This window comes from Vigna unguiculata, chromosome 3 (assembly GCF_004118075.2).
Source record: "Vigna unguiculata cultivar IT97K-499-35 chromosome 3, ASM411807v1, whole genome shotgun sequence".
Lineage (NCBI taxonomy): Eukaryota > Viridiplantae > Streptophyta > Magnoliopsida > Fabales > Fabaceae > Vigna > Vigna unguiculata.
In genome coordinates, this window is record NC_040281.1 from 8,228,247 (window position 1) to 8,253,574 (window position 25,328).

General features: G+C 35.1%; 1 protein-coding gene across 1 annotated transcript; it reads left to right on the top strand.

Moving 5' to 3' along the window:
- The first annotated feature begins 723 nt into the window (after nucleotides 1-723).
- Nucleotides 724-20,385, top strand: LOC114178730 (cellulose synthase A catalytic subunit 8 [UDP-forming]-like). Its single transcript, XM_028064787.1, has 25 exons — nucleotides 724-1,066; nucleotides 1,278-1,377; nucleotides 1,802-1,863; nucleotides 2,186-2,245; nucleotides 5,289-5,348; nucleotides 6,616-6,672; nucleotides 6,992-7,034; nucleotides 8,777-8,854; nucleotides 9,509-9,833; nucleotides 9,915-10,071; nucleotides 10,177-10,265; nucleotides 14,745-14,763; nucleotides 14,806-15,001; nucleotides 15,468-15,559; nucleotides 15,685-15,736; nucleotides 15,822-15,969; nucleotides 16,379-16,648; nucleotides 16,912-17,257; nucleotides 17,358-17,495; nucleotides 17,697-17,822; nucleotides 17,902-18,114; nucleotides 18,270-18,495; nucleotides 18,576-18,775; nucleotides 18,862-19,215; nucleotides 19,370-20,385. Exons 1-25 carry the CDS (start codon nucleotides 944-946, stop codon nucleotides 19,955-19,957), a joined length of 4,122 nt encoding a protein of 1,373 aa, XP_027920588.1. The 5' UTR covers nucleotides 724-943; the 3' UTR covers nucleotides 19,958-20,385.
- The last annotated feature ends 4,943 nt before the right edge of the window (nucleotides 20,386-25,328 follow it).

Consider the following 25,328-nt stretch of genomic DNA (forward strand, 5'->3'; position numbering starts at 1 on the left):
AAAAAATGAATGAAAACGTTGAAATGAGATTTTGATAAAATAAAATGTGAATTAAAATGATTGTAAAATATTATGGGTTAAAATTGTCATTCAATTAAAATGTGAGTGATTATTTAAAAAAATAATTCATAGGAAATGTTAAATTACTATTGATAATAAAAAAAGTCCGCTCTAAAGAGTAAGTGATGGTGATGACATAAAAAAAATGATTTTCAATTGCATAGCGACTATTAACAGAGATGACGACACAACGACAGTTGTATACAAATGCTATGTGGCCTTACAAATTGTGATATGGCGATGTAAGAAAAGAACGAAATGTATGCTTAAATTTATATATTATAATATAAACATTTTTTACTTTTAACACACTGATAAGATGGAGGAAAGCACTATAGGTGCAGGAAGTAATTTTAGATCCGAAAACATTTTTTGAAATACACATTCTGCAATGTGTTAAAAATCTATTTCAAATTAAATATTTTGGAAAGTATTTATGAATTCAGAAATACTTTTCAGTTCATCTAATATGAACAAAATTTAAAAAAAAAGGTGCATGATTTTTTATTAAATTTTTAATAAGGAGTAAGTTAGGAATTGTAGGTTTTATGAGGTGCAGGAATAAAAAAGGGGAGTACAGGAAGAAATGCCTTGAAAAATAAGTGTCCCAAGAGCGGTTTAATTGTATTGAGAATCGACGAACATATAAATAGCATGAGAAAAATAATGATTCTGGCAACCGGTTGTAAGTGAAGTGAGGCTTCGCGCGGTTTCATTTCACCGCAGCAAGTTGGTGACTCTGTTCAAACCTCTCACCGTATCCAAATACTACATTTTTGTTTTTCTCCATCCCCTTCTGCAATAAATTAATTTCGTCTTATATATAATCCCAAACCCAATTTAGGTTTAAAGTCTACTCTTTCGAGAAGCAGAAAGGGCATCCATGGCGGAGAAAGCGGTGGCGAAGCTCAAGCTGAAGCCTCGGCGACTCAAAGGCCACGACGATAGCACAACCTGCTGCATTTCCTCACGCGAACGCTCTCATTTCTTAGTCACTTCCGGCGATGTCAGCTCCTTCTCTCTCGCTCTCTCAAATTTCCGTGTGCTATTCTCTTATAATCTTCTATTGCTTCATTACTAATCACCAGGGTTCAGGATTCATCAATCTTTTACTTTACTTTAATCTTTTATCATTTACTTTAATCTTTTATCATTATCATTATTATTTTACTATTTCTTAATTTTAATCAGCACTTCTGTGCATGTTTTTAACACAGGATGGTCGTGTTTGCTGGTTTGACTTGCGATGCCCTGATGTGCCGCAACTAGTTATGGATGTTAGTGTGGAGCCAGTTTCGTCTATTTGTTTCAAGTCAGGTCTGTTTTACTTATTGGTTTTTTATTTTACTTTTTCATCTTTGTTTTCAACTTGTTATTATTTTTAAAATGCAGTTGAGCTATTTTTCGTGCATACCAGTTTTAGGGAGGGAGGGTTTTATAGTGAGAAAGAGAGTGGGATAGTTTGACATTTTGGTGAGATTGTGCTCGGACAGAAGGTTGTACCATGGTTTATTTAGCAAAAGAATTTCAGATTCTTGTCTTGTACTTCATCCTTTTTTATTTGCTGTCTTAAAACCATTTTTCTATCATACATGGGACAAGGGTTTTGCACGTCCACCGGTCCTTTTCTTTTGTGGAGAAATCAAATACATCTAAAGTACAGTAAAATTTGCCATCGATACATCCACCATATGAGTTTAATTAGTTACATCTCTTAAAAAACAATTGACATTTGAATCAGGAATGGAAGATACGATTTATGCCTCCTCTGGAAAGGAAATCAAAGGTTTTGATGTGCGATTGGTAAGCATTATATGGTGTCCAAGATGTATGAGTTTTCTGTCCTTTCTATCTCCTTTTACAGTATGCCCTTATTTGCTTTATTACTGATATATATATATATATATATATATATATATATATATATATATATATATATATATATATATATATATATATATATATATATATATATATATATATATATATATATATATATATATATATATATATATATATATATATATACACACACACACACACACGCACACGCACACGTGTGTATGTGTGTGTGTTGATTATCTATCAATTATACTGATCCTCTGTGTTCTGTTGTGTGCTGAAGGCTGCTGCCCAATGGAAGCCATTAGAGAGTTATAATTACAACAAAGAGGAGATAAACAAGGTAGGCACTTACCGGATCTTATGTCCTTACCCATTTTTGGTATATAAAAATGAAACAAAGTTTTATTACATTTACTGAAGGTGTTTCTTTTATCGTTTAGTTACTTTCAATAAAGGCTACCATAACTCAAGTTACTGTTTTGTTCCTCATTTCTTTTATCTACTCATAATTTTTCCAATGGTCACTTCACTTGTACTACTGTATTAGCTCAAGCAAATTGGGAGTTTCTTGTCCACATGGATTTAAATGATAAGAGACATTAGTGAATTATGTTGCAAGAGAGTGGGTTAGAGAAATTGTGTTCCAGCTGCATGCTGGGTCTATTATTTACAAATTGGTTACAATCTATAAATGGAGTGACCAAGGAAATAATTAGGAGTGGTTAAAACAATTCAGTCCTATTAAAAAGCATAAATCCTGTCTCTCTTATATATTTACTTAGTAAGAGGCCTAACATAGACATGCTTGATGGAGGGCATGGGAGTTGGCCGGAGAAGGGAGGTAAAATTAATTGATGTTTTTGTCCCAATAGACATGAATGAGGTCAGAGTAGTGCTGTAGGAGTGACGGTGTTCGCAGAAGCTGGTGGCTGCGTCCGAATGTGGTACTGTATGGCAGGCAGATGGGTTTGGGTCTCGGTGGTCGGCCAAACAGATATTTCTGCTCTAACTTGAGGTCACCCTCTCTCAGAACAGTCTCCAGTTTTAGATGTTATGAAACACAATTATTGAGGATAAACAAAGGACTTTAAAAAAGTCCAAGAGCACTATTGGATGAAACACAACAAACTTATATCAATTAGAAAGTGGAGAGTATTTCTCATGACCTGGTAAGGTAACCTGTGGCAGATCTGAACTAGGGAGAAGTGGAGATGGAAGGAGAATGCATGCCTTGAAATTTAAGACAGCCACTGGTATTTCCCACAGAGTGAAAACAGACAGTAAATAAAGGGTTTCCATTTTTTTAGCCTTCAGAAAATAGTAATACAAGTTCTTGAGAATGGTACCACCTAACTATCAGTGTAGAAAGCAATGGTGACAAAATAGGTCATGGAGAATAATACCACTTTGGTACTATGTTGAGAAGAAAGAATCTGAGAAGGAATATAGTGAATTCCATATGTTGTGTGTACACTCATGAGTATTGTTATTTATAATAAAGAAGAGATACAATAATAAGGAACAAAATCAATATTAAAAAAATATTTAGTAAGATATATCCCTATCAAATTGTATCATATCTCCTTATTTAAGGGAATCAAATTACGTCTCTCACATAATCAAATCATATTGTTAACATTCCTTCTCACGTTGAAGCATATGTGTATCATGAGATAAATGTGTTACAAATGCCATTAAGATAAGACTCCTTGAGACAATCATGTCAGCTAGTTTGTTGTTGGAGATAATATAGTAAATAGTGAAAAAGGATATATTTAATACTTCCCCGTCAAGAAGAAGCATGTATATAATGAGTTATGCTTCTTAAAAATGGCGAAGGGCCCTTTTGAGGAAAAACTGCTTGGAGAGCTGAGTAGCTGCTATAGAACAAATATGGTTAGAGGGCACAAATTGTCAAAAGCAAAAAAATGCTTAGAGGACATGATGATGGCTGAAAAGAAAAAATGCTAAGCCTGAGAGGGCATAGCGGCTGCTGGGAAGCAAAAATAATGGTCATAGTGCTTGATGACTTTCAGAAAGCAAAAGTGATTCTCTCACAACAAGGTGATGCTAGTGGTGACAATGCTTGCAAAAAAAGTTAGTGGTACACAATACTTGCAAAAATGAAGTAGCAGTGAACAATAATGCTGACTGGAAAAAGCTCGATGAAAAAAGAAACTCTAGGAAAATTTTGTTGGTGAACATTACTCTCTAGAAAAACATTGTCTGTAAATAGTACCCATGGGAAAGACAGTGGTAAACACCATTTGCTAAAAAGCATCGGTGGTAAACAATATTCGTTGCAAGCAATGTTGTCAAAATTGCGAGTAAGATCACAAACTCGCACTATCCTGCGAGTTTTCACCCCAAGCGAGCTGTCACGGAAGTTGGATCGAAAGTTGTCCGGATCGAAACGATCTTCCAAGTTTGCTTGTCGGAGGACCGTTCACTGCATCGATCTTGCGTTGATCTTCCATGGTGTTGTGGAGTTAGGCTTCGAGCTGTCATGAGTATTTTTATTTATAACAAAGAAGAGATACATTAATAGGGAACAATGTTAACATCTAATAATGAGAAACATTTGGTAAGATATTTTCCAATAAAATCATGTCATATCTCTATTATTGTATTCAAATTATGTACAATCATGATAACCCTAAACACCTTTCTGTTGAGAGTTACCCTATTTTCTTGATTTATTCTTCTCTTTTTGTAGGGAGGCATTTTTCAATAGTCATCATTGTTGAGTGTCCTAATCCTAAGAATAAGAGTACTAAACGACTCAATCTATCCAACTTTACCGTAATCTCTGGAAGTGTGGTCAACTAGAAGGTGTCATACAATCAAAGGAGATGGCTCAGACACATTGGCTAATATGTGCAGTCAGATACTTTAATGGCTCATTTTTGAGCTGGTTGTGTTAAGCATAGCTATCCTCCCTTTACATTATTCTCAAAGTTTAGGAATCCATAATTCTTTCTTGGAGCATGGCCAATGCAGGTGAACCAACACTAGGTATATGATAATTGCTAATGCTATGTTATAATTTTGAGTTTAGGATCTAACTCAACCCAATAATACCTACTTATATGGTAGCGATTGCTCAAACTTCATAAGCTTTATTCAATCCATGTCTATAGTCGATTTAGTACTAAACATACCCCTTCAACACTGCAATTATGGCAGCCCAAGGAAGCTGCCATTGAAGCAGGTCAAGGTATCAACAATTAAGGTGACTTTCCAACAATTGTTTTCTATGACTTTCTTGACCCACACATGATATTGAAATTATTAAACTAGATTACAACACTATATTTGAGCTTAAAGGCGAGCTCTTTTGCTTAAAATGCTGTTATCATACGATTATCTATCTGGTATTGCAGGTTGTATGTAACTCAAAGTCCTCTTTTCTTGCTGCAGCGGATGATAATGGTGAGGTTAAGGTATGCCTTCTTTCTATCAGCTCTTAATGAATATATCCATTCCATCGGCCTGTGGTAGTGGTTAGAAGAAAAAGAAGAAAGGGGTTAGGAGTACAATTGAGGAGGATAATTCTATTAGAGAAGTGGAGGGACGTAACAGAATGAAAAGCTGTCATGAGGTAATTGAAGAGGCAGATCTAGGGAATCATGAACAGGATGTTGTTATTAGGGGGTGGAGAAGGGTGAGGGGAAGTGAAGGGTACCAGTGTGGGGTGATTGTTGTTACTGGGAAGAGATCATTCTCTTACTATTTTCCTTTTCTGCAGTTTCTATTTGCTTCTTTCTCCTGCTAATTGAACCGTAATAAAGGCTAGTTCCATGACTTCCAACAAATATTAGTAGTAAATTTCAGTTCTTATCACCTTTCCACTTGTAATGCATTATTATATGAGAGTCATTGCCTTTTCTCTCCCTTCGATTCCTTCAATCATTTCCTTCCTGCATTTTCCTCCTTCAGCCATATTATCCTTGTTGCCCCAAGCATATTCAATTTCTTTCCTCCAACTACTTTGCCATGGGTGCAGGTGGTTGCTACATTCTTTTCTCTGCTCATATTGGATGTTAATCCCATTTGTCTCCTTCCTTTTCTCTGTTTCTATAATCCATATTGGCAATACTACATTTGCTGATATAAAGCCATTTGTGGGCCTCCTCCTAATATCTTAAGACTTGGGGATAATTAGTCTTTGGTATTGTGCTTGCTGAAAATGTATTTACCATATCTTTACTTTGACGGGATTTTGTCTGGGTATTAAAGTTCTCCTCTGTTATGTTAGCTGATTTGCTCTCTGCCACATGAAATAGTTATATTTATAAGCTGATTGGTTGTTGCCAACTCAGCATTAGTTAGTTACACTTGGAACTGCTGTGCTCTATTTGAGCTGATTGTATTGTTTGAGATCAGCATATCAATAATATATGGAAGCTTTACAAAAATTCTCTCTTGTTAGATTCTAGGTTATCTACATGATAAACAAAGCTTAAACAATCTTTGATAGTTTTCAATCCAAATTTTTGTTGTCCACCATATCTTTGATCATTATCTTGTTTGTCTCCAACAAATGAAGCATGTTCTTCATGTGCATAATCTTCACAGATTTTGTATTGCTCCACAAATTCCTAGCTGATTTTTGTTAACTCCTTGGCAAGCATACCAAGTCATACAATTTAGCATTTAATATCAATCAATTTTCATTTTCTTTCTTATTAATTAAATTTTCTTTTACAGATAATTGACATTCGCCAGCAGTGCCTGTATAAAACACTACGAGCTGGTCATACAAGTGTATCCTTGGTTTTTAGCTATGCTTCAGTACATGGCTTCTAATGATGTAAATCGGGAGTTTTATCTCAGCCCACTAATATCTCATCTCTCCAGGACCCCTTCCTTACTCAATATTTTTCCATATTATTGTTTTATAACTACGTGAATATACTGTTTAAGGGAATGTTGGATACAACTTCCTGTAGTGTAGACTTGTATATATATACTCTGTATCTCTATCCTTTAATAACAGAATGCAGTTTTTTTGTCTCATGCTCTCTCTCCTTCAATAATTAGTAAGTAATTTGATATTGTTGTTTACCTTGACCTTGAGTTTTAGATATGTAGCACTGTGGAGTTCCTTCCTTGGAGATCTTGGGAAGGTATTTAGATATAGTCTTGCTTATTTTCTATGCATAAATCTCTCTTTCTCCCCTCTCCCTCACAGTATAATTCATGGTTTCCAGTGAGAATAAGGGTTTGCTTAGATAAACTTATTCAAAAACATTTATAATAGAAGAAAATAAGAAAAAAGTGGAAAAAGGTTAAAATTAGTTTATGCTTAGGTTAGAAAATAAACTTGTAGAAAGTTAATGAAGAACTTCTAAATTAGCTTAGCTAGAGGTTAATTCTAGCTTCTGGAGAAGTTTTTTTCATTTTTCTTCTAAAAGTAGTTCTGGGGAAGTTTATTTCAACAGACATGAGATATGGTTGTCTAAAATAGATGTGAGTTGTCCTTGTAGCTTTTTGTCGTGTTAGAATACCAAGGAATGCAGAAGTTTGTGACAAATTCTGCATCCAACTAACCACGAAGAATGCAATTGTTGGGAGGGTCTAAATCATGGCTCGTGACATTGCTTGTGTGCATGTGTATCACATTGCACTGGACACGAACCAAACATGTCTTCCTATCATTAAAACAAATTACCATTTTATCAAAGACAACTAGGAAACAACATAATCATTCCTTCTAAGAGGGAATGTGAAGTACTACTAATTCTAGAGTTAGGCTGCTATGATTCTTGTTTCTATTTAGACACAGCGTGACATTTTTCTTCACGGATCTGTAACATCAGTTTATTCAACAAAACTGTTACATGTTGAAATGAAGTTTTATTTGATTTGGATTCCTCTGTAAACATTACCGTCTTCGTCTTACAACGACTGCAGTTCAAAGTTATTTTATTGATTAAAAATAACGTAAATATACCACTTTTTGAAACATTTGTACTTAAAAGAAACCTACTCAATAATTACATTACTTTTATTGAGACTAAGAGAGTAATGAAGTGACAGACAAATTAGGAATAGAAAAAAATGTGATGCTTCTTGATTGAAAAGTGAGAACACAAGTAAATTTGGATTTAAGTCTATGTTGAAGGAGAGAAAAGTACTTGGAAGATATACTGAAAAACTGTGTACGGACTATACCCCAAAGTCCTTTTTACATAAGTTGATTCAATAAATACAAATAGTTATAGGATATTTTATTTATGTATACATGATATAATATGTTTATAAATCATATTCTAATAATTTGGATTCTTATAAGATATTTCTATAATTATAAAGATGCTAATTAATTAGGAAACAAATAAAAATATAAAAGAAAAATAAATGTAAGAGGCTGTCTAAGGTACTCTAAAATATTCTAAAGTAATATCTTCAGATATTTCTTTATTTATTTTAAGTATTCTAAACTTCGGTCTTTTTTAGATGGAAAGGGTATTAATTTTCTCATTTCTGATAGTAGTTTAACTTTGTGGTCTTGTTTCACCCCTAACAACTCCTTTTGTGAACTCAATTATTGTACCGATATATTACTCATGTTTTCTCAATAGATGTAAACTACTGGTGATTGAAGAATGTATGAAAATTATATTTAGGAAAGTTATAACAAAAATATTTAGAGTCCTAAGACTTGGGAGTTTGTAAGATTGATCAAAAGAATTTGTACAAGTGCAAGATTGTATTTAAGGTGAAATTTTGGAAACCTTGGGGTTAAAGTCTATAAGGTTTTACAATAACAGCCCCATTTGTTTGTGTAAGTTTCATGCTAGTATTAAGAAATTTGCATCCATATGCATAGAAACTTGACTCTATTTTTATTAATTTTTTTTCCCAGTCATTAGTGGAGGTCTTGATTCAATGCTCATGTTGTGGGACTTCTCCAAAGGGCGCCCCTACAAAGTAGTGGACTTTGGTATAAATATCTTACTTTATCTTTACAAAGTTTTGCATGAGATGACTTGATTATCTAAATTAAAGTCTTTAGTCTTTTTTTTTTTTTTCATTTGACATTTACAATGTCAGTAAGTCCTCGCATCTCTTATCTCTACTCTTTTTAAAATCTTTAGCAAAAGGAAACTACTAGGAGAATGATTCTTTTAATTATGTTCAAAGGCTTTTGCAACCATAATCACCCTTGACCATGATTCTACCGCAGATAAAAAAATATTAGGCCACTTAAAAGTATTTTACAAATGAAATAAAACATGAAAATGATGTTTAGTGACTCGTGACTGCAAGTCACAAGCAAGTAGGCTTTTGAAGAAACAGGAAACGTTAAAGCCTGGAAGTTTTGGATATATTGCATGTATGTGCTTCGATAATAACTGCACAGGCTACCACTTACTGCAAAATGATCCTTTTGCTATTTTGTCCTTTTAGTTTTAGAATTGAAACTTGGAACTATATTTGAGATGGAGCCGTTTTCTTTTATTTACTTTTGCAAAAATGCACGCTCTTAAAAATGATAAGAGTATTAAATGATTAACATGGAATGAGGGGAAAACATAATTCAATGAAAAAGTGATAGAACAACTAATTTGTTATTCCTGCCCTTTCTCTGTTGCAGCTACTTTTGATGTGAGTAGTAGCGCTGCAGGCCGGTGTGTCAATCCTGCTTTTGTTCATGCAATAGCTGTTCCAGAAGTTGATATGCTTGATAAATTAGACAAAATATGTGCTGTTGCTAGGGGTGATGGAGCTATTAATGTGATTAATGTCGAAACAGAAATGGCTTCTACAAAATCAAAAAGCTCTTCAAATTCTCGAAAAGTATCACACTCAAGATCAAAAGATGGTAGTTCATCTAGCAATACAGATGCAGATCAAAATGAAAAAAAGAGGTTGCATTTGGATTACTCTTTAGGTGGTCACACTGCGGCTATTTCCAGCCTGTAAGTCAATTATTTATCTGCAATATAGCATCTGTAATGCCAAATTCATGAATGACTTGTCTCCTAACTCGTGGGTGACAGGGCATTTTCAATGTTCGGGGAAAGAGGGAAATTCTTGATATCCGGAGGAAATGATAAGTTGGTGAAGGTATGGAATTGGTCCCTTTGTCTAGATGCTGGATTAAGTGAGGATGGCAACAATGATATCCTACATTTGAACATTGAAGTACCTCGAAAAGTGAGTTTTTGTTATGGGATTTCATTGGAACTTTTCGATGTTGGTTACGTGCTTTGCTTATGCCAAATGTCTATAATGAATTCATTTGTACACTTTATTTGGCAGGTCAATTGGCTGTGTACCACCTCAGCTGATACAGACAACCTTGTTGTGTGTGATACGTCTAAAGTAGTAAAGGTCTACTCCATAGCATAGTTTAAAACTAGATGACACTGATTCTTGGAACGTGTATTCCTGGAGAGCAATGAAAACGTAAAATGACTCATTATTATGTTGCACTTACTCTGAAGATCATGCTTTTTACAGGAAACGTTCTAAAAGCAGAAAGCTGTTAACCTAGGTGCCTGATTTTATATTAATTTGAATGGTGTGATTCATGCCATGTTTACATGCACCTTTTCATCCTTTGTTATTTTGCCTACCTCTTTCATATATTCTTTACTTCTAATTTCGGGTGCCAAAACTGTTATTTGTAAATATGTAATGTCTATCAGAAGTGAAGCTAGTCTTGCTAGGTCTTACTGCAATCTTTTTTCTCTCATTACATTTAAGTCGACCGCGTTCAAGTGCTTTTTGTTAGTGAAATCTTATTAAAGTGACTTATTCCATGAAGCCAACAACTTGAGTGTCATCACGGAATTACAAAATCCATACTAGTTTATCTTTCAAACTCTAATTCTCATGCTATTCCCAGTTTCATTTCAAAATACAATAAATATTGCAATGACTATATTTATTACAGGGTTTGAGCTCATGTAATAAAAAATAATATCATATTGTACAGTATTTTGTTATCAATTTAAACGGTGTAAAAAAAAAAAACTAGAATATAATTTAGCAAAATAAAGATTAAATTAAATGCATAAAGAAAATAATTAAATTAAATAAATAAACTAAAATAGTATTTAAACTTATAAATTAACCTATAAATAAATTATAATATGTTTGCTTGAAAATTTATGTTTGACCATTAATATGAAAATAATCATTGCCTGTATAAACTCAGATTTTTACACTACTTTAAAACTTATATGTCAATAAATTTTAAAGTAATTAATAATAAATTAAAAATTATATAATGCTGGTTATTTTATATATAAAAAAAACCTATTTTTCATCTAAAACACTTAGATGAAAACATTGAACTTTATTAACATCATTGCGACTAGAGATGGCAAATAAACTCGTCCCCGTGGGTATTGCCCGAACCCGTCCCCGTTTTGACGGGGAATCCCCGCATTGACTGGGTATGGGTATGGGTACGGGGAATCCCCGACTTTTTCAGTTGGGTATGGGGATGGGTATGGGGATGTACATATACCCGCCATAATACCCGTCCCCGCCATATCTCCATTCTCGTTTAAATTATTAAAATATTCACAATTAATCAAGTAACCCCTATATATATATATATATTTTTTTTTTTTTTCTATTTTTTATTTCTTTTAATTATTTCATTTGTCATGAAACTCATTCTCATCTCCAATATATTTTTTATCTTATCATAACCTTTATGTAATTATGTTAAAATGATGTATGTTAATTAAAAAAAAATTATGCCTCACATTTGAATATTTATATTATTTTTTAATATTTTTATTTATTATAAATTTTTCTTTCACATGAGAATGTTTATACTCTCAATTTAAGATAATATAAAAAAAATTCTTTACTTATTATTATTATTATTAATTTTTGTTTAATTTGAAGAACTCTTTTGTTTCATTAAAATAATTTTCGTTATTTTTCAACCATTAATTATATGTTAATATTTGAAAAGTTTTCTTAATTCTCTAAGATATTTTTCGTCTTATCATACCTTAGTTATACATTTGATTTCCTTTGTGTGATTTTTTTCGATAGTCTCTCAAATTATTTCTAAAACACACATTTGTTAGTTTTTTAATATTTTTATTTATTTTTTTAATTTTCATCATGTAGAATAATATTTCGATATATTCTATCTAATTATTTTTTATTTTATAACTCATTATTAATCATAATGTAATTTTTTCACTTTAAATTCTGTTTGAAGTGGTTAAAATTTTATATATATATATATATATATATATATATATATATATATAATGATATTTAGGAATAGTATATGATAATTCACTACAAGAAAAACATGAAATGGTGACTGATTTAGTCAGTAACCCATATCAGTCACTATTTTTCGTCATTGGTGGTAGTAGTTGATTTATTGTCTGAATCAATGACTAAATTAATGACCGATTCAATGATCGAATCTGTACTTGATTTAGTGACCAATTTAATTACTAATTTATATGTAATTTAATGACAAATTTTTTGGTCACTAATGATATTTCTATTTAATTTTAACCACTTCAAACATAATTTAATAATTAGTTTTGTAAGGTATTTTTCATTTTATCATACCTTAATTATACATTTGATTTCCTTTGTGCGATTTCTTTCGATAGTCTCTCAAATTATTTCTAAAACACACATTTGTTAGTCTTTTAATATTTTTATTTATTGTTTATTTTCATCATGTAGAATAATATTTCGATATATTCTATCTAATTATTTGTTATTTTATAACTCACTATTAATCATACTGTAATTTTTTCTACTTTAATTGTATAAATAACTTTTATTTACTACAATATAAAAATTTAATGTAATTGCTATGAATATTTTTTTGTCACTATCCAACATATATTGAAGTTCAAAAGATACAAAATCTATGTCAAAATTTTATTATTATGTTTATTATTTGTTCTTTGTGTCATTTTAATCAAGTGATGTATTATAACTTTTATTAGTGTATAAAAAAGAGATTCATTATAATTTAAAAAATTGAAGTAAACAAACATTTAAAATATATTTTAATTTGAATATTTGTTTTCCTTTTATTATTATGTTTATTATTTATTCTTTGTGTCATTTTGATCAAGTGATATATTATAACTTTTATTAGTGTATAAAAAAGATATTCATTAGAATTTAAAAAATTGAAGTAAACAAACATTTAAAATATATTTTAATTTAAATATTTGTTTTCCTTTTATATTTTTTTGAAATATTTTTTAATTTTATCAACTAAGTTCATCAATGTTGTAGTTTGCAAATTTAACAAATGTTTTGGTTCACATGAAATTTTATTTGGTAATCTAATATAAAATGTAAACAATTATAATTTATTTTAAGGTATTTGGCATCGAAGAAAATCCTCCTAATATTGAATATTTCATAATATTATGTTTTCTTTACCGTAATTTTTTTTCTTTTATAAAAATTAATATTGAAGTAGTTAGAACACGGGTACGGGTATGGGTACGAGATTATACCCGTTACCCGGTGGGGATGGGGATGGGAAAAAAGTTTGATACCCGTTGGGTTTGGGTATGGGGATGGGGATAAATTTTTTATGCGGGAATGGGTATGGGATAGCGAAACCCGTCCCCGCCCCGCCCCGTTGCCATCCCTAATTGCGACAGGAGGGAGAGGAGAAGCACAACCAAGAAAAATAAAATAAGTGAATTTATTTTGGCATGAAAGTAAACGAGAGAAAAGAGAAATATAAAAGAATTGAAGTTTATTATTTCTGTATATTCTCTAATATACTTTTATGATTAAAATTTATCATAAGTCATAAAATTAGATTATATTTTTCATTCAACAAGTTACAAAAATTACAGTTTTTTTAATGTTTTAATAAATTTCAACCAACTAAAAATAACCTTTTCTGTATATTAAAAAAGTTGCATGAGATATTTCTTGGCTTATTTTATTTCCATTATTGTTTCGTGGACATGTTCATTACATTCCCAAAAATACTATATGGAATGTATGAAAAAGGTTTTATATTACATATCTTTCAAGACATTTTAGAAAGAAAAAAAAATTAGGATGAGAATTCCAAAATATATTTCGAAAGGTGTAATATATAAATAACTTCATCTTTACGAATAAAGTTTTGGGAAGAATATTTAAAGTCTATTCGGAATGCTATTTTGGAAAGAAAGTTATTTTAATTTTCTGGAACGATAAAATTTAAAAACTTTGTTCTGAAATAGTTAATCAGAGTCTGCACTACATAGTTCTATGATTATATTTTCCGAAAATATCAAACCACCAAATTCATCACGTAACAAGAATTAGAAGGAGCTCAACTATAATGAAAAGATGGAATGAATAATCTACAATTTTAGATGATATATTTCACAACTATTCTTGATTTCTATTTCAGAATCAATGTCTTGAAAATGTTTTCCGAGTGCATAATCAATGTGAAAGTCTCTCGATAACATTATCTTGAAAGGTTTCTTTTTACAATGATAGGTAAAAGAAGCAATTATGGTGAAAAGGCAATTCCTTGAACTTCCAAAGTTAACATATTGTTCATTTCAATTTCATCACCTGATGTAACCTACTCAGCTGTGAACTGAAGCCTCGTTTACACTTCCTGCAATAATTTGATACATTGCTCACTTCACCCAAAACAATAGACGTTGCTTCTCTTCTCTCATGCTTACACAGTGTTATGTTGTGTAGCAGTTAAACCATGACACCAACTTTCCAACCCCACAAAAGGAACCCTCCACCACCACCTTCACCTCCACCGTGCACATCCTTTGCATTTCTAAACGGTTGCTTTCTCCACCCTTCCAAAAGGTTTATGGTGTTTCATATAAAACGCATAGCTCTGATTCAGAGCCAAAGGTCAGGGAGAGATATACTGCCATTTTGGCTCTTGGATAGAAGGTATTGCAAAACCCAAAAATGGTGCAGTCTGGTGTTCCCCTCTGCAATACTTGTGGGGAACAAGTGGGACTAAATGATAATGGGGAGGTGTTTGTGGCTTGTCATGAATGCAATTTCCCAATTTGCAAGGATTGTTTTGAGCATGAGCTCAATGAAGACCATAGGGTCTGCATGAAGTGTGGCACTCCCTATGAAGGTAAACCCTTCCTAATTTCTAAGTTCAAGTAAAAAAAATTTATGTTAGTTTCTGAGTTAGAAGTCTCACGTCAATTAGAGATAAAGATAAGATAAATTTTAAATATATAAATAAAGATAAATCTCATTTAATAAATTAGTTTTATGAAACTGAGATAGATTTAAAATTCACTTTCTAACGTCTGTCAGTCAAGTGACTTTGCATTTTTATCAGAAACAGATGACCTTAGGAGGCATATTACATTTAAGAATCATTCATTAAAGTAATAGAGTATATTAGTTTTAATGTGTGAGAAAGAGGCAAAGAAAAGTATTTAGTGTTGTTTAATTAATCTACGAAGCTGTTATTGGAGAACTGTTTTATTTTCTGTTTTCTGAATTCTTTCTCACTCACTTGAGTAAAATTATTTCATAGAGTGGTTTACATTTTGAAACATCCTATGTTGTCCCCTTTGTATGTTTTATAGAGAGAACAAAGGAGGAGGAGGAGGAGGATTTCCATGAGATAGAAGTTCATGAAAATCAATCCACGATGGCTTCCGAAATCAGTAACTCTCAGGTGATGCTTTACTTTACTTGGAATTATTAGTTGCAGGCCTTAGCTTTTATGAAAAACAGCAACTTTTGGAATATTGTTTTAATTGTTTGCATTTCCCACTTACGGTCACACATTTTATTTTGTAGGATGTTGGACTCCACGCTAGACATGTCAGTTCAGTATCCTCGGTTGATAGTGGTATATAAGAGAAACTTCAGAATATATTTTCTTACAAATTTTTTAGAAGTAAGCATTGATCATCATAATATGGTTCTTCTTGTAGAAGTAAAAGAAGAATCTGGAAAATCATTTTGGAAAAATAGAGTTGAAAGCTGGAAGGGAAAGGATAAAAAGAACAAGAAGAAAAAGGCTGCACCAAAGGTAGAAAACGAGACTTCAGTTCCACCTGAGCAGAAGATGGAAGAAGCACGGTGAGTTCTATGAGAAATGACACAAATTTCTTGAGATGGAAATTTTAATATTGCAGTTTTTAAAAGTCAACAAAAATTCAGACTTTAATTAGGTTAACAAAGGGAAGCTATAAAATAGATACAGGCCTTGTGCATTACGCTAATGGTTAGAGATGTTTAATTTGAAGATGGAATTAGGCAAAAAAATTTGATTAATTTTCAAGTCATGTGAGAAATTGAAAGATTAATTTAACAGCTCTTTTATCAAATTACAATTTCATTTTTTTTCCACTGTATAATAATTGCTGATGATCATTCGCCAAACTGTTATTAGCCATCTGATTGCACTTGCAAGAGCAAGACTATTGATTTGATATGAATATTTCTGTAATAAAGTTCGTTATAATTCACATGGCGATATATTTTGCAGGCCCAATGCAGCTGCTGCTGCTCCACTTTCAGTGATTATTCCAATGTCAAAATCCAAAATAGCACCATACAGAACTGTGATTATAATGCGATTGATAATATTGGGTCTTTTCTTTCACTATCGAGTTACCAACCCCGTTGAGAGTGCTTTTCCTCTGTGGTTGACATCTATCATCTGTGAGATCTGGTTTGCATTTTCCTGGGTGCTAGATCAGTTCCCTAAATGGTGCCCTGTCAATAGACAAACTTTTATTGACAATCTATCTGCAAGGTAAATGCATAAAACACACATATTAAGATGTCTAATGCCTTGTTCTTTAAGGTTGCTCTAAAATTCATGTTGTAGAATGAGAATGTTTTTGTTTCTGTTTCTTTCTCTTCTAGGAATTGCAAAAGTCAACTAATGAAATATATAATCCAATTTATCAGCTACTCCATATGTAAAAAAGTTTTATATGATGAATGTGATCATTTGCAATCACATCATTGAGTAATTTTAGATTGCTGATGCAAACTTCTATAATGCTGTGCCAGGTTTGAAAGAGAGGGTGAAACCAATGAACTTTCCGCTGTTGATTTCTTTGTCAGTACAGTGGATCCTTTGAAAGAGCCACCATTGATCACTGCCAATACAGTGCTCTCTATCCTTGCTGTTGACTATCCAGTGGATAAAGTATCGTGTTATGTCTCAGATGATGGTGCTGCAATGCTCACATTCGAATCTCTTGTGGAGACTGCTGACTTTGCAAGGAAGTGGGTGCCATTTTGCAAGAAGTTCTCAATTGAACCAAGAGCACCCGAGTTTTACTTTTCTCAGAAGATTGACTACCTGAAGGACAAGGTGCAACCTTCTTTTGTGAAGGAGCGTAGAGCAATGAAGGTATGTGTAATGCTTCCTACTTATGATTTCAGCCAAACAACAGCTTTGATAGTCAGATATATCTGATTTACTTGTATTCAACACCTTTCAATTCTGCCAGAGAGACTATGAAGAGTATAAAGTACGAGTTAATGCTTTGGTAGCTAAGGCTCAGAAAACACCAGAAGAAGGATGGACTATGAAAGATGGTACCCCTTGGCCGGGAAATAACTCACGTGATCACCCTGGCATGATTCAGGTATATCCATTATTTCTATGTAATCAAATCTCAATGTTGATAATGAGGCATAAAGAAAATTACACTGTTTTAAGTACCGACTCATTCTGCGAGAATTTTTTTTTTCTTTTATAGCGGAAAACTTTTATGATCATAAGATTAGCAAGTTAGGTTACATATTGACGTAATTCTTTAAGCAAAATTTATGTTTACCATTTTCAGGTTTTTCTTGGACACACCGGTGCCCGTGACACAGAAGGAAAGGAACTTCCCAGGCTGGTTTATGTTTCCAGAGAGAAAAGACCAGGTTACCAACATCACAAGAAAGCTGGTGCGGAAAATGCACTGGTATGTGCAGATAATTCGTTAATGTTTCTTATAGGCTAATAAGATTTTATAATGCAGATGCTTGTATGTATTTATGCAGGTGAGAGTGTCTGCAGTTCTCACAAATGCTCCCTTCATTCTCAATCTTGACTGTGATCATTATGTTAACAACAGCAAAGCCGTTCGGGAAGCAATGTGTTTTCTCATGGATCCAGAAGTTGGTAGAGATGTGTGCTATGTGCAGTTCCCCCAAAGATTTGACGGTATTGATCGTAGTGATCGATATGCCAATCGCAATACAGTTTTCTTTGATGTGAGTAAATATCGATGAAAATTTTAATAGGGTCAATAGAGAAGTGGTATCTCCTTATGTGGCAGAAACTTCAAACAATTATTTAAATACATGAACACAACTCTATACTTCCCAACCCTAATCCCCATTTGATGGTGTTTAATTGTTGATTTCAGGTTAACATGAAAGGACTTGATGGCATTCAAGGACCAGTATATGTGGGAACTGGATGTGTTTTCAATAGACAAGCACTTTACGGGTATAACCCTCCTTCTATGCCCAGCATACCAAGATCATCATGCTGTTGCTGCCCCTCGAAGAAGTCCACCGCAGATGGCGTTTATAGAAACGCAAAGCGAGAAGAACTTGAAGCTGCTATTCATAATCTCAAGGAGATTGACAGTAAGCTTAGTTAATTTTTTCTATCAGTTTTAAAGAAGCACATAGCAGAATCTTCTGTGAAATTTCTTTTCTTCTTGCAGATTATGATGACAATGAGAGGTCAATGCTGATTTCTCAAATGAGCTTTGAAAAAACTTTTGGCTTGTCTACTGTTTTCATTGAATCTACACTGATGGAGAATGGAGGAGTGCCTGAATCTGCAGATCCGTCAATGCTGATCAAGGAGGCCATTCATGTAATTAGCTGTGGATATGAAGAAAAGTCTGAATGGGGAAAAGAGGTTTGGCTTAAGTATTAGATTCATTACCTTCACTTTTTGACCTGTAGTTGCTTCATTGATGAATTAAAAACATCTTGTCCTTTCAGATTGGTTGGATTTATGGTTCAGTAACTGAGGATATCTTAACGGGGTTCAAGATGCAATGTCGAGGATGGAAATCAATTTACTGCATGCCTTTGAGGCCTGCATTCAAAGGGTCTGCACCTATCAACCTTTCTGATAGATTGCACCAAGTTCTTCGATGGGCACTTGGATCAGTTGAAATTTTCCTAAGTAGACATTGCCCCCTCTGGTATGGATTTGCTGGAGGCCGTCTCAAATGGCTGCAGAGAATGGCTTATATAAACACCATTGTTTACCCTTTTACATCCCTTCCTCTTATTGCTTATTGCTGTTTGCCAGCCATTTGTCTCCTCACAGGAAAATTTATCATACCAACGGTAATTTCCTCATCTTTACTTCTGTTCTAGCATGGTTCATCTGTAAATTGTCCTATGAAAAATAAACTATTTATTACACAACCCAAGAAAAGTTTTCATTACTAATTAATCACCAATGCCTTACATCACGTTGTTGTATACAATTTTGTGACAGCTTTCCAACGTTGCAAGTGTTCTCTTTCTTGGACTTTTCCTCTCAATCATAATAACCAGTGTGCTTGAGCTGCGGTGGAGTGGTGTTAGTATTGAAGATTTGTGGCGTAATGAGCAGTTCTGGGTGATTGGAGGTGTTTCAGCGCATCTATTTGCTGTGTTCCAAGGATTTCTAAAGATGCTGGCTGGTGTTGACACCAACTTCACTGTCACTGCTAAGGCTGCAGAAGACGGCGAGTTTGGTGAACTTTACCTTGTGAAGTGGACAACTCTCTTGATTCCTCCAACAACCCTTATCGTTGTTAACATGGTTGGTGTTGTTGCTGGATTCTCTGACGCACTTAATGGGGGGTACGAGTCTTGGGGACCCCTTTTTGGGAAAGTGTTCTTTGCATTCTGGGTCATTTTTCATCTCTACCCATTCCTCAAAGGTCTCATGGGTCGCCAAAACCGCACGCCAACCATTGTTGTTCTCTGGTCAGTGTTGTTGGCCTCTGTTTTCTCTCTTATTTGGGTCAAGGTAAACCCATTTGTGAACAAAGTTGACAGTGAAGCCATCTCCGAAACCTGCGTTGCCATAGATTGTTAACCGAGAGGTTTTGAAAATATGTACAAGGGTGGCCTAAGTATTTTATATTATCTATGAACGTGAAAAATAGGGATTTTTCTATGTGCCTTGAAAAGTTGATATTCAAGTTGTTTGTCCAATTTATAGTCACTGTTTCCATCACCATGAGAAGATTACCATTTTTTCCGCATATATACTGTGTAACAATTTCACCTATTTTCTTTGCCTATAACTCACTAGCATTTCAAAACTTTCTTTTAATAGTACCACTCATCCTCCCTAGCCCTTCAGGTCCTACAAAACCTATGCAACCGTTTATGAGGACTTGTTGGAACCTAACTTTTGGGGCCAGGACCTTGCCCAATCCCTAAAGTTTACTGTATATGATTAGAAGGGATTGGTATCCCTTAACACTGTGGTCATGAATTATACTCCCATGTCTATGCACATGGTAAACGTATATTATAAAAATAAATTTTATTCTCAATTAATGTTAGAAGGTTTTGTCACTGTTTGGATATTATTTTTTTCCTGCAATTATTTTCTATTCCCAAGAAATTAGAAATGGTAAAATCTTATAAAAATGTGTGATCATTCTTCTTAAACGACTTACATAAATTTCATATCTTTAATATATGATTACTTCTTAGTTTGAGAACTCAATATTTTTATTCTTAATTTATTTTGAATATTTAATATTTTTTTTTCTAGCAAAGATCAAGTCAACCAAATCAAAGTTGTAATGATAATTTTTAAGTCTGTATTAACATTCAAGACGAACTAGAAGATAAAAACATATACCTTCCATAATTCTTTCAATCTTATAGTGATCATATAGTGTATTTTGTGGGTGAATGATAACTTTTTTTAATTTTTTCACTTTGTGAAATATACTCAATGAGTTTAAGTTGTGTTATATTTGAGAGAGCATTATTTTTTTTTTGTTTAGTAGTTTTAATCTCATAGGCTTAAAATGGTATATCCATAAGTGAATTCAGGTTTTGTTAGCTACCAGAACAATTCTAGTCTCTCTCTCTCTCACTGTTCTGAATTGATTCCATGTCCCTCATTTACTCCCTTATGGCTCTTTAAAGACTCTTTCCAGTAACCTCCCATCCCTACTGATCCGAAACTGCCCCCTTTCTTTCAGCGTCTTTTAGGGAACCGTCCAAGTAACTAACCACGTATCTCGATGGTCCCTGGATTCAAGCCTAGGTTTGGGAAACCACTTCCGATAATTTAGGGAGTTACTATATAGTGGGCCTGCTGGGCCTAACAATGGTTACTCTGACATATGGCTGAGGGAAATATCTAACTTCGTCCTGCGAGCTGGCGACCATACTCAAAGTTAGCTCGGAATCCGAGCTCGGCCCACTCTGGTAGGTGGCGGAGCTAGGTCGGTGTCCGAGCTAGCCTTATCTTAACTTACTGTGAAACTAGGTCGGAGTCCGAGGATCTAATTATCCCAGTACACAGCCCTCCGACCCTTCGTCGAACTTGTTAGGCTAAGGGTCGCATCCTGTACTTTGATTAGACATTCCTAACAGCATTTATTATCCTGTACCTAACCTCTACACGTGTCAATCATCGGCTAGGCAGAGGTTTTTAGATCTCGTGGCTCCCCTTAAATCCAAAAAGTAACCGTTTTCAGACCTTTTATCTTCGAACATATTCACTTTTCGTGGGTGTTCTTCTGGCGGGATTTTGCCTCTTCTAACCAGTCTTTGCGCATTCTCAACCTTCTTCCAGGTACTTCTTCCATTTCCCATTTTTCTTTTGTTCATCAGCATAGGTTGCATCGTCTTTACCCTTGATCGTTCTAGGATATTGTGCTTGATAGGCGAAAACATCTTGTAAGTTGTATTACATCTTTGGTCCTGGATCTTCTTTAGGGATTAGGGTTTTTCTTTTCGTAGCCTTTACCCCAAAGAAACGTAGTTGAGTTTTGCTTCCCCCAAATTCACTGCCCTGCTTGTTTTGGCCTGTTTTTCCTGTTTCAGATTTGGCCCTCTGCTTTCTCCTCGTGTTTGCTCGCGTTTATTTTCTGGGTGAAAGTGTTTAGGGTTTTAGGGTTTGAGATGACTTCCTATGATTCGCAATATCCTTGGGCCTCTTTGAGTTTAAAGAGGGAATGTACCAGTTTGTGTACTGCGAAAAGGATTAAGGCTTTTAGGGATGGACAAACATTGTGTAAGGACGACGAAAAAGATGTGATGGTAGGGCTTTGTGAACTGGACGAGCCGGTGTGTAGAGATGGCACCCTTCCCCCTATCCAAAGATTCACCTTCATTTATGCTACACTTTTCGAGAGGCTTGGATTTCGATTACCCTTTAGTGATTTTGAGAAGGATTTACTAACCATGTTAAATGTCGCTCCTGCCCAACTACACCCGAACAGCTGGGGTTTTGTCCGAGCTTTTCAGATTCTCTGCGCTGGCTTAGATATCATCCCCACGACTCCTATGTTTCTGTATTTTTTTGAGTTGAAACAGAGCTCCCCTAAGCAATTCTGGACTTCTTTGAATAGCGTCAGTGGTCGGGGTCTCCTCACCCTGTTTCAGTCCTCGTATAAGGGTGGTAAGGGTGCTTTCCTGAAAATTCTCGCTCCTGAGCATAATACTGCCTTACTGGAGGGATTTCCCTTGTACTGGACTAGGCTTCCTACTCCACAAGGTGCTCGCCAGATGGAGGAGCTAACATTGACTGAAAGAGAGGGCTGCGCTAGACTGGAGGGTTTAGAGGTCGTTTTTGATATTCATAAAATACTAGACCTCGAATATCGCAAAGTAGACTTAAAGTTGTTCATCGGTATACGCCCAACCATGCACTCAAAGTTTCAAATTGTCTCTTATGCTTAATACTGACGTTTACTTTATCTGATTTATCAGAACGCCAGATGGCTCTATCACAGAAGGAGCTGCTTCGCAGGATTAAACAGCAGGAATCAAACAAGGTCGGGACGAGTTTGAGGACGAAGGGTTCTTCTCCAAAAGCCATAATTTTAGAAAGCGAGCAAGAAACCACACAGAGTGACCCCAAGTTAAAAAGGAAGAGAGCCGAACCACTGAACTTGGAGGCCTCAGACTCCACGGATAACGTTCCGCTCAGTGCTTTGAGTTTAAAAAAGAGTTTTTAGGATGAGAAATTTACTCACTTGGCCTATGGTCGAGCGAATAACTATTTTCCGATTGATGATAAACTGCTTTCAGGTCGTCAGCTTTCCTTGGTCCAAGAAGGACTTCTCCATAACATCCATCAAGTTGAGGCCTCCTCGTTGTTCCTTGTGGGTCGCCTCGAGGCATCTGAGCGGAAAGAGTCGAAAGTTGTATCTGACTTAGCCGCTGCAAATAAAGAGATTGAGCAACTTCGGGTTGATTTGGTGGATTTTGCGAAGCTGAAGAAGACCCTTGAAGATAAAGAGGCTGAGCTAAGTGTCTTGGAAGCTGAGGTGGATGAGTTGAAATCAAAGGCTGAGAGTTCATCTGCTCGGTGCCAAGTGTTAGAGGATGAGAAGGAAGAGCTCGTCGATCAGTTGTGCTCGACTTTGAAGGAAGGTTTCCAGCTCGCCTTAGACCAAGTGAAGATCCTCCATCCTGATATTGACGTATCTGCAGCTGACATTACTAAAGAAATAGTAGATGGTCAATTGGTTGAGTTAAGTTAGATTTCTGAGGAGTGTTGACAAATGATGTATCTTTTTTGACTAGTATTTTCCTATATTTTGACAAACTTTATCATAATACTCGCCTAAAGAAAGTAACTTTTATGGTATATCTCGACTCAAATTTTGAGATTTTTATTTTATTTTAAGAATTGAATCGCGTGAATCGTTGTGTAATAATACGAACTTAGGTTGGAATCGAGTTGGATTTGTTAAAACCGTTCAGCGTGTTTTGAGGTTTTATGCCTAGCTCGTGGCTAGGTCGGTCCGAGTAAGCCCTCAGCGTGCTGAGGTTTTATGTCTAGCTCGTGGCTAGGTCGATCCAAGTAAGCCCTCAGCGTGCTGAGGTTTTATGTCTAGCTCGTGGCTAGGTCGGACCGAGTTAGCCCTCAGCGTGTTGAGGTTTTATGTCTAGCTCGTGGCTAGGTCGGTCTGAGTTAGCCCTCAGCGTGCTGAGGTTTTATGTCTAGCTCGTGGCCAGGTCGGTCCGAGTAAGCCCTCAGCGTGCTGAGGTTTTATGTTTAGCTCGTGGCTAGGTCGGACCGAGTTAGCCCTCAGCGTGCTGAGGTTTTATGTCTAGCTCGTGGCTAGGTCGGTCCGAGTAAACCCTCAGCGTGCTGAGGTTTTATGTCTAACTCGTGGCTAGGTCGGACCGAGTTAGCCCTCAGCGTGCTGAGGTTTTATGTCCAGCTCGTGGCTAGTTCGGTCTGAGTTAACGAAATTCTAAAGAAGAAGAAGGTTTATATATAAGTTTGACGCCCACCTTGTTAAAAAACCCTCCAATAAGGTAGGGAAAAAGAGTGTGGGGTTTATTTGAAGAAAGAATTACATGACGAAAAAATAAAAATAAAGAGTAAATAAAGTAAAAACGCAGGTTTGAAGCGTTCCATGTCCTAGGAATGGCGGCTCCATCCAATGTTTCTACTCTGTATGCTCCCCCATGCAGGACTTCTTTTATCCGAAAAGGTCTGATCCACTTAGGCGACAATTTGTGTTCGACCTCGGTCAGATGTGCTCTTCTCAAGACTAGGTCATTAACTTTGAAGTCCCGGGGAATTACCTTGGTCCGATATTTCCGTTCTACGCGTTGTTTCATAGCTTCTCCAGTAATCCTTGCTAGCTCTCAAACCTCTTCTAAAGTGTCCAAGTTTGCTCGTATTCCTTGTTCATTTGACTCCGGCGTTATTTCTCTTCTGCCTTCTGCTGGGCTCCCGATTTCAATTGGCAGTAGTGCATCCGTTCCATACACCAGGCTAAATGGGGTTTCATGTGTGGTTGACTGTGGTGTCGTGTGGTAGGCCCATAGGATTCTAGGGATTTCCTCGGGCCAGGGCGATTTACTTGCTAAAACCCTTCTCTTGAGAGCTTTGAGTATTACCTTATTAGCTGCCTCCGCTTGACCATTAGTTTGTGGATGTTCTATGGAAGAAAAACGTTGGGTAATTCCCAATTTCTGGCATGTGCGTCACACTTGAGAGCTGGAGAATTGAGTTCCATTGTCGGATATGAGACGATGAGGTACACCAAATCGACATACAAGGTTCTTCCATATAAACTTCTCTACTCCTGATGCAGTGATGGTGGCTACTGGCTCTGCCTCTATCCATTTCGTTAGGTATTCCACTGCTACAATAAGGTATTTTAACTGGCATTTTGCTAGGGGGAAAGGTCCAAGGATATCTATCCCCCATGTATGAAAAGGCCAGGGGGCATGTATGGAGTGTAGTATTT